The sequence below is a fragment of the Anopheles marshallii genome, chromosome 3 (assembly GCF_943734725.1).
Source record: "Anopheles marshallii chromosome 3, idAnoMarsDA_429_01, whole genome shotgun sequence".
Lineage (NCBI taxonomy): Eukaryota > Metazoa > Arthropoda > Insecta > Diptera > Culicidae > Anopheles > Anopheles marshallii.
The window spans coordinates 69985225-69995607 of NC_071327.1; the positions used below are offsets into that span (position 1 = coordinate 69985225).

The window sequence follows — 10383 nt, forward strand, 5'->3', positions numbered from 1 at the left end:
CGCCGCGGCGTTACAGTGGTTCAGTGTCCCGAACCGGAAGCAACAGGTCGCATCCGGTGTTTTCGCGTGGGCAGCTATTCGCGACAGACCCCAGCAGTTCCCCACCATCGGGACATTGTGGTGTGTGATCGTTCCTACGGGTGAAGGTGGTGAATTGTCAAGTGCAAAATTCCGAAGACTCGAATTCGCTCCAGATTTCATTCACAACCACTAACGAACGGATCAGTGTCGGTGTGGTGCAGACGTATCCTCCCGCGGTCCGGTGTGTCCTGGTGTCCTGTCCCTTTGTGTTCTTACGGACACGCAAGAAAAACAGTTGCAAGTGTGGGAATTCATTCATTCCAAAGTGCTTGGCGTAACGCATTAGTGACGATCGTAACAATGTGGCACCTGTGGATTGTTCTATTGATATTTACAACGGGTAATTAACGCATTAACTTTTACGGCCAATGGGTTCGGGTGCAGCAGGTTCATCTAACAGGTTATGTTTTTGTTTCCCAATGTTTTCGACAGTCGTTACGGTTTATGTGATTTTTATTTGTTTAGGGAATGTTTAGGGATTAATGTTACTACAATGTGGTTTTACTTGCTGTCGGCAATTAGGGTCCAATAATTACTTCATGAACGTTTTATTGTCCACAAATTACAGGCATTAGTGTCATTTTATTCGTTTTTACCACTTTACAGACATTAGATTAAGTTTATTAGTCATAATTTGCGTGTAGTTTATTAATTTTCTTTTTTTCTAGTAAAAAATCTGTTCTTTAAGCTTCATTGACGAGTGCTTCAGAGCGCTTATATTTTGAAAAACAAGTGAAAGTGAGCATCGAAAGTGAAAATGCGGTAAAAACTACAGTAAATGTTGTAGAAACTGATAAGAAGAGGGTTTTTTTTTGTAATGCAAGGCACGTTTCTAGCCGGCTGTAGGAAGGCCATGCCGTTTTGGTTGGCATATTATTAGCCGAAACCACTCGTACCAATCGCTGGCGGAGGTCACTGAAATATATTCGGCTACCCGCCTAAGATAAAGAATGATAAATTACTTGTCGGTAATTATTTACGTGCGCATCGGTTTTTTTTTCGTGATGGAGGAAACTTTCTGTTTTAACAGTTTTTTTTTTAATTTGAAAAAGATTTAAAATGAATGATTTTTCGTGATAATTTATAGCCCTTCAAATTGATAACCTTTTTTGACCTCGATCGTCTGAAGATCGTCATTGGTTAGTACCTTAATTATTACAAAACTTATTTACTTATTTTAAACTTATTAAAAAAAACACAGAATTTATTAAAAGTGTATTGTGTCCAGTTGTTTAGCATTTCAATCAATGAGCCAAATGGGATTTATAGTTATTAAATATTTTTTTTTTTGCTAAAATGATTATATTTGACTATATTTAACGTATAAAACAAAAAGATAAATCAACGTTTTGGGACGTTCGTTAACGACTAGTAACTTGTGTAAAGAATATTTTATATTTGATGTTGAAACTTCAACTGAATCGGTTTACAGATTTTTGAGCAATTAGTTACCAACGGATAAAATGGTCTCCGAATTATGTGAAGATATCAAAATTGTTATTGCAATTTTGCTTCTATTATTGTATTTATATATCTTCAAATGTCCACAATTAGGCAAATGCAATGATATTTTAAGGCTTACTTAACGCAACCGTTTAAAAATCAACATTTTAAAATAAAATAATTAAAAATATTATTTAAAAATGAACTTAATTTAAAGCGAAAGTGAAGGAATAGGATGTCAATTCTAGGATTACACTAAGAGACACGATAGCGAAAGGATACTAAAGAGATGGTGATGATCATATTAAATCGGTGCTTAAAAGCTCTTTTGGAGCTGAGTTAGAGGTACAAGCACGCCTCTATTAAGCGAGAACAAATTGCCCTCTGGACCTCTTGAGGTTTGTTGTGCCGATAAAGAAGAATCCCTGGAATTAGTGTATAATCTCCCTACCCATGAGAAGGATATGTGTGAAACATGTTATCCCCAAAGCATAGAAGCATTTCGATCACCTTCCACTTTTTGAAGATCACTGTAACTTACGGGACCATTTTTCAATGTACACAACCAGTAAGGATCTAGCAATTTAATACTTTGAAGGAGACAAAAATTTCGAAAACACAAAAGTAGTCACAAAGTTACTCCTATGTTACAGAACTTAGAAGTTAAAGGTGTATATCTTCAATATAATTAGAGTCAAATACACGTTTCACAGGGTGGTCTGATCATTTTAATTCCTAGATTTGCATTTTATTTTCCCTTTTCTTTAATAAGTTTAATGATCGTAAGACTTTACATAAAAAAATCAGCTACCTCCTTCTCTCTATTCTTTGAAAGTTCGTGCTTATTAGCAGTGCGCTGTCACTAATTACTGCATTTAGATTGCTCCTTTTCAGATGGCACTGTTTACGGCAGTGTTAACGAAGGTCCCGATGATACCGCCCAAGGTTCACCGTCGTCGTTGTCCAGCTCCAGATCACTTCCAGCTCAAGCCATAGATTTCGTTGACACACGCCCTGCTGGGTTCGGTCGAGATCACGCCAACGAAGCGGCCCGGAAGGATATGGATCTGTTCAGCCAGCTGAAACATATGCAGCCCATGCCACGCAACGGTCCCCGATCAACACCGTTCGCCGCTTCCGAGTCCGAGATGGCCGGTGTCAGAAGGTCGCTCGCGACGGTGCTGCAAGTGCTGCTGCCGTACGGTCGGCTGCAGCAACGTCCACATCCGCCAGCCGACCGCGATCCCTCGATCGACCCGTACGACGAGGCAGCCGTGCTCGGCGAACCTTTGATGCCCGACCGACCCGATTCGGCGAACTATCTGCTGCACGGCAAGCTGGTGGAAATTGGCCCAAGACAGCGGGCCGGGTTTGGAGGTCCCACCACCGATCCGGAGAGCCGTGGTGCTGGATCGGCAGAAGATACCCTCGGAACGGTGGGCCAGAAGCGAGCCGCAGCCCTTCGTTCGACGGTGGCCCGCCGGTCGCACATCATGCCGGCAGTTGCGAGTGGTGGTGGTGGTGGAGGAGGTGCGGGAGGAGCGGATGATGGCAGCTTCATGCCTTCCATCAGTGTTGGTGAGTTTTACGGTACGGTCATGAATGATGAGATTTCTTTTCCCATTCTGTAATCGGTTCCCGGCACATGCGGTTGCTAATGGCACACGGCACGCTTCCAAAACTCAACTATCAGCTGCTCGGGGCTTTGAAATTTTGCACTATAACTTTCAATTCGTCTTATTATGCTTTCATTGGTGTAAATGCATGCTCATGTTGGGGATGTAGCTCGATCGGACGCTAAGACGATACTTAAACTTGTTAATATTCTGTGTGCATGATTGCTTAAAGCCTTTGTCTTCTATGTTGTCTGTTGGGACTACTAAAATTGCCTATCAAACTTGGTACTTTTCGGATACTCCAGAATTGTGCCAAAAAGGCCACGTGTGTATGTAAAAGTAAAGGGTGTCGCATATCAAATTGCATCACAGAAAAATTACCATAAAACCACAGTTTTGATTTGAAAATTTTGAATAGAAATAGTTTAAACTGTGTTCTTTACAATGTTTTTGAACTGATGCCAATTTTTGTAAATAAAAAAATGGCTACTTTAAAAACAACGTCACGAATAGATGCTGTACAAAGACGTAGAAAATTGCTTCAGCACCAGATGCTGACTAAGCCTGATTTTATTATAATCTACTACTGTTACTGTACTGAACTGTACTGTTCTTAATTTCAAAGCACAAATTTAAATACTTCGGAGAGAGTAAGTTAGTAGAACCTTTCAAAGTTTGCCTACAACTACATGATTTCGCAAACGATCTGCTCAAGTACTTAAACGAAGTAGGCCGCGTTCGTTAGTACGTTACTACCGGGACTGCAAACGGGGAAATCTACCTGAAGGAGTGTCTACCGATGCGTCTGCTTTCTGTACAGAAGCAGCACTAAGGCGTTATGATCTGCCAATTGAGCCCCCCAAAACCCTCTAATTGAGCACCCAAATTTGCTCCGTGATGCACTTTGTTATGGGACACCCTTTTGGTTGAATGATGCTAGTACAGTGTTGTCCAAAACTTTACGAGCAATTTATATATTTTTTTTATAGTGTTGAAAGGGAATATACAAATTCGATTTGTTGTACCTGGTTAGTTAAAATTTGAGATAAATAACGTACATTTTTGTGTAAATTGTTAGAGCAAAAGAGTTTATTATTAAGTTTTCTAGTTAATATTGTTTAAAGCTTAATTTGGTGTACTTAAAGTTTAAAAGAAATAAATATTAGTGATTATATAACATGAATGATGTTCTGTTTGCATGTAAATGTTTAATTGTTGTTTCAAGTAACTTTAAAATATTAAAATTTGAGATACTATTTGTATTCAATAACACTTAAACAGGCTGACGTTTCGCATTTCTAAAGCGCTTCTAGCTTTGTTAGTTAGAAAAGCGTACGCTTTTCCGTAATCATACAGTTCCATCTCGCAATAAGTGGAAAATAGCGCCACATGGTAACATATTACACAATTTTAATGATCAACAACATCGCCAAAAAGTTACCGATTACAAAACTAGCCACGCCGCATCGGTATCATCGAATCCGTTCTAAACTATTTAATTGGCAAACGGGCCAACATAGACGTCCCTCGGCTGGCTCCATCGGGAACAGTTGGGCGAATTGCCATTGTGTGTGTGTGTGTGTGCAACACAACGCTTACATCATACCAATTGATTAGTGGCAAAAATTGATTGATTGATCACCCGGTGTGGCCGGTGCGAATATGAGGCTCGGCCCGGTTGCCACCGTTGCGCTGATTATTGCAAACCATTATTCATTCAGCGCACTGTGCGCGTTTAACGCCTTCGGCCTAACACGACCGTAAATACCGATTTTAATTGCCATCTTGTAGTTGGCCACCGTTCCCCCTTGACGGTGGTTTGTGAAGTGACGTAAAATTTATCATCATCATTGGCCATGGTGGCCGTTGGCGGACGCTTTTCGCTAACGACATCGCGGATATCATCGCGCGACGCATGGGACATTGTCTGCATGGTTGGAACAGTGAGAGTTAATTCGTTTACATGCGATGGTGGTGATTTAATTCATCTGCTCCCCATGCTGGGCCCAGCGTACTCGCGTCACACACTTTTAGGCGAACGCAAATCCTGTCGCAAGATCCCGTCACTGTCAGTCGTCAGGTGATGAATTGTATTTCCCGACGTGTCTCTGTTGGCGCATGCAGTCGTGTGGGATGTTTAGATGTTTGCTGCGTGTGATGTAATGTCGCTAATTGGGCTGCGCCATACGGCAGGATGCTAACGGTTTCCCATTTCGCGTTCCAGGTGCGCTGACAAACTTGGGCGACTTCTTCCAGAACCTCAAGCACAACCTGGAGTCGCTGGAGTCGAAGAATCTGAACAACGACCAGGTGAAGCTGCTGGAAGGCCAGAACATGATCAGCAATCTGCGCAAAGGTAACTCTGGTCCGGACAACAGCACACGTGCGCCCAACGCTCCAATGATGCCCACGTTTTCTGAAGGGTTCTTCTATTCCAGAGTTTGTCGAGGACTATCCCAAGCCGGCGGGCAGTGCCGCATTCCTGCACGCCATCCGGAACTATCGGCCCTCGCACCGGATTCGGGCGCTGGTGTCCACCGTGCCGGAGCTTTACCGTGGTACCAACTTTCACGATCCCGTGTACATGCTTGCCGGACTCGGAAAATGAGCTACCCGCCAACGATCCGACCGCCCCATTCGGTACTGCTGGCCTCCTGCTAGGTGAGCGGCCGGCGGCCATACCATTTACCCATTCCGGATGCCTAGCCGGTGGCTGACCCGCTGACGGAGGGTGCCGGTTTTTTTCCGGTTGAGAAGTCTCCCGTCGGCGCCTCCACCTAAGAATGTATGGAACACATCGGAACACCCCCCTCCTCCCCCCGTTTATTGCCCTGCTCTCGTGTACTGATTGTAAATAGGTGCCAATTTGTTGCTAGCCGTAGGAACACTTTTCAACCATCAACCACTTGCCCGATAGCGTGAAAATTATGCTTCGCTTCGTCCTAAAACACTCCCAATTACATATATACATACACATATATCAATACTATTAATAAAGATCAATAACATCCAGAAACTAAAGTTATAATAATAAACACAAGAACAGTGTGTTGATCGCATGAAAGATCAAACAAAGCACCAAAAAATGTTGGGTACAAACACAAAAAAATGAAGGTCAAAATGGTGACCATGTTCGACCCGGCCAAAAAGTGAAGGAATCCGAAAAACTAAAAAAAAAACAAATCCAGGAAGCCTCCAATTACGTTAGGGTCGATCATGCAGGCAGCGTTAGAAGTCGAATCGAAATGTGTTCGGTTGCGTAAAGAGCAGAAGCAAACGGTAATGCCCGTGAGTGATTACGCTGCAGGATGAGTGTGGGTCAACAGGGACGATAAAATGGCGACGGTAACGCAACAGCGCGGGAACGGACCAGGGCTATACTCCGTTCGCCTGGCGGAGCGTTGAATTTTCATTATTACATGTCAATAAATGGTACCAACCAGTTTCGCTTTTGATGTGTGGAATAAATTAATGATCTGTCACTGTGTCGGTTGTTTTTCTTTGTCGCTTTTTTTCTGTACTTCAATTGCGAATTGCGTCGGGTGTGCCCGTGGTAGGTTGAATACGTTTTGGTGAAAATTGATTTTTTATTGAAATATGTTTTGTGCTGTTTTCAAGTTGATTTGTTTTTGTATTTTTGTAATGGGTAATGGGTTGAAAATTCAGAATTTTTGACTCATCAAGAGTTCATTGATTTTTTTTAATTACAAGGCAAAAAACCGCATGGTGCAGCTTTTCTAAGTCCTTTAGAACATTTTTCCAAATGTTGGCGATCTTTTCGTAGTTCCTCTGTGAAACAGCAAGGGACTTCTAAGAGCTTATCCGTTCTTTGTACGCTATTAGATACAAACATTTCGTCAAGTACGAGTCTGGGCATTATGCTCTGTTGACTGACAACCGAGTCCAATCCATCTCACAGAACCTCGCCGCTATCTTCATATGTTTCCCTATCAACTCGCAGGACACTCACCCCTGTTTGCCCATTAGGTAGCCAGCAAAGACCTCCAATGAAGGTACAGCTTTAGTTGCCATTGCCCCGGTCATCAGATCCATCAAAAATTGCTCCTGCAGCGTTTTTACAATCAGCGTCCACGCCATCTTGTGGGATTGTTTTAATTTAGAACTGATGATATTCTTTCGTCTGTGTACCATGGTCACTTATACAGCACATGCTCCAAAGACTTACAGGTAGGTCGTCTAAGTCAAGACATCATTTCATGAACAGGTCCTCAATGTTTAGGCCATCCCGAAGATTTGACTGAACATTACTTGCATCAGTTGGCCCACGGCAACAGTTTGACTCAAAGAGCAAGCATTTTAAATTGCTTTGGTTGATGTTTACATCTCGGATATATTTTATGGCTTCTCGCGACAATGTTGTCTTTGGCGACGGAAAGACTGCTCTCTTCCATTTACGATCCAATAGAATAATTTCGTCAGTGTAGTTGTATCCAGAGTTAAGGTTAATTTATATAACGAACTTATGTATAGAATTTATTTATCTAACAATTTTGAGATTTGAAGGATGTCGATAAAAGAGATATAACACATCGAAAGTCGTGGCTCAATTCTCATCAGGTTCGGTATTGGTATGTAGTGATCACTGATTATCTAGCATCTAGCATGCTGATGCTTACAAACGGTTGATTTTGGACAAAAATGCTTTGAGGTCGATGTCTTCGAACAAAAGAATTCATATTTATATTCTACATTGTAAACTATTTCATGTTCACTATTTCAAAATCTGCATAACCAAAACAACGTGTGCGAAAAAGTTCTAACGACATATCGTTGCTCAAAATTGCTCAAAATCATACAAACAAAACAAAATCAAATGAGCTTGTTGTGCGCGGGTTGAACAACCCAACATGTTGTGTAGCAAGTTTGAAGTCGATTTGGAGAATTCCTAAAACACAATAGAGCGCCGATTGACCGTGTTAATCGGGAGTGGAAGGTTGTCGGAACTCCTTATTAAGATAAAATTCATCGTCTAATTTATAATGGAATTCATTATCGTGCTGCACTGATAATCAGACACCCGGTTAAATATCACCCGGGTAATTGGCGCTCCATTGTAATATTTTAAAGTTAAAATATTACCAAAAGTAATACACGTTTCAACACTAAGCTTTATTGATTTGGTTTTTATATTTACCCGCTTGATTAGTACAAGTTGAATAGTACGCTGACCCTAGTACAAAGCCAGATTGAATGAAAATGACAGTGCAAACAAATCCACTCCTTTACAACTGACAATGAACGAAGTTCTGCAACATGCTTGCAAGCTTGTGAGCGTGTGCAACCCGCGCTTTAGTTTCCGCAGCAACGTTCGGTACCAAACCCACGAAGCAGATCCAAAGCGGACACGAAGCGTAAGAAGGGCCGTTTTTGGGCCGGATAATCGACCGGACAGCAAGATTGTCCGGACCATCTAGACACGAGGCACGTGAAAGGCACGAGAAAGGGTATAGTGCGGGTGCATGGTTCTCATTCTCTCGCGATGCACATTTTCTAGTGAATTACCTCTAATTCCCTTTATAATATCGTTTATATTTAGTATTCAGTGATAGATTTCTTCTTTTCACATTACGAAGCTCATTATTAATTGTTAATTGTATAATTATTTGAACAATTGGAGTAAATTTTTACCAAAATTAATGATTTTATTATTAAAATGTAAAGTATTTTTGGGAAAATTTAAAATTTTAAAGTGAAAAAATTATTTCGATGTACAAAATTACACGAAAAGTCAACATTTTAAGATTCGCGTATCTCGAATTCACATAACTCGAGTGTCGCGTAACTCGAAAAATGACTGTACTTACCATTTTAAACCGATATCCTTAGTTAATCCAGAATCATCCTTGAATAATCCACACGCGCACTTCTCTTCGACGCCGCCTTTCACAATTGCGAAAGTGTTCATTACAGCGGAAAAGAAAACAATGTCGCAGAAGAGCGAGAAGGTGCAAGAACCAGTACAACGTACGAAAGGGATAGGTATAATATCTTACCAAGCGCCGCTCAGTCAGTCGGCGTGAAACTGCTTAGCTGCGGGGAAAAAAATGTTCCTTGGGTACGCGCTCCGCGGGGCCGAGCCGCGTCAATCCGCCACAAAACAAGAGAGTGCCAGGGCGACCCTACCAGGGTGGTTACAGTTGGAGCAGCGTGCCAGTGCGAGAACGTTATCCGTACATTGCGGTCCTGGTTGCGTTATCCTTCACGTTTCCGGCCTTGTTCGTGTCATGCTGTGTATGTGTAGTGCCGTTTGAGGTCGTGCGCATCCTTTCCCAAACAACAACGACACAACAAAAACCCCATCGCTAACCACTGGCGTACTACCGGGGGGGTTTTTTTTTTTGCACCGCAGTTATGCCCCATCATACATCATCGGCAGCGCGATAGCGACCGTCCCCAGAGCGACAGTGACAAAACACCTCCCGTTCCCGAACGGTGGCACACGCATCGGTGAGAATGGATTACGGTTCCGCACGGAGCTCGCCCGTCGTACACTGATAAGACACCGCGCAAGCGATGACATCGGTTGGCAAATTGTAGGCACGGTTAGATAGGAATATATTTCCCCCTCGCCCTTCCCCTCGGTTACGGTCCCCCCATACTGGTCCTTCCGACCCTGTCCAGACATTCCGGCCAGCATCCAGGTCAAACGTCCGGCAAACCAAATTGTCCAGCAAGAAGGGCGCAAGAACAAGCGCAATCCGCTGCACTTCGGTTTGTGGCCTTCGATTCGTTTCGCGACAACAGGAGCAGGCCCCCTTTGTTCGTCGCCCTGCGTATACGCACACGTCCACGGTTGCCGATTCCGCAGCATCGTTACGGGTGGGAAAGTGGAGGGTGTGAGTGTGTGTGTGTGTGTGGTTTTTTTTCCAACACGCGTTGCTAATCACATCGGTTTTATGCTGTTTGTGGGTGAATTATTACGACATGTCTGCAGTTTGTCCGAAAGGCTAACATATTTCTCAGACTGATTTATGTCTGCTACGTGCGCTGTCTTATGTGCGTGTGCCTGCGTGTGTGTGTGTCGATGTGCGAAACCGTTCAGACCGTGAAGCGTGCCAGTGAAAATTGAAAACATAACACAACCCCACAGGCTGGAGCAATATCAATAAAAGTCAAACAGCAGCAATCCATCAAAGTAGCTATCGGTCGGGGCGAGTGCGTTAGTGTGCGGCGTGTGTGTGAAACGTGTCAGTGCAAAAGGGTGAATAAGTGAATATTTGTA

At 42.8% G+C, this 10383-nt stretch overlaps 1 protein-coding gene across 1 annotated transcript; it reads left to right on the forward strand.

Annotated features, from left to right (window-relative positions):
* The first annotated feature begins 381 nt into the window (after positions 1–381).
* LOC128714845 (uncharacterized) lies at positions 382–5801 on the forward strand. Its single transcript, XM_053809726.1, has 4 exons — positions 382–421; positions 2404–3114; positions 5365–5496; positions 5563–5801. Exons 1-4 carry the CDS (start codon positions 382–384, stop codon positions 5799–5801), a joined length of 1122 nt encoding a protein of 373 aa, XP_053665701.1.
* The last annotated feature ends 4582 nt before the right edge of the window (positions 5802–10383 follow it).

Bases quoted from the DNA above. Each gene is read 5' to 3' on its own strand.
- LOC128714845 (XM_053809726.1), top strand. From the start codon at position 382: ATGTGGCACCTGTGGATTGTTCTATTGATATTTACAACGG. The intron at 422-2,403 runs GTAATTAACGCA...TACTGCATTTAG, and splicing joins TCTATTGATATTTACAACGG to ATTGCTCCTTTTCAGATGGC. The intron at 5,497-5,562 runs GTAACTCTGGTC...CGTTTTCTGAAG, and splicing joins GATCAGCAATCTGCGCAAAG to GGTTCTTCTATTCCAGAGTT.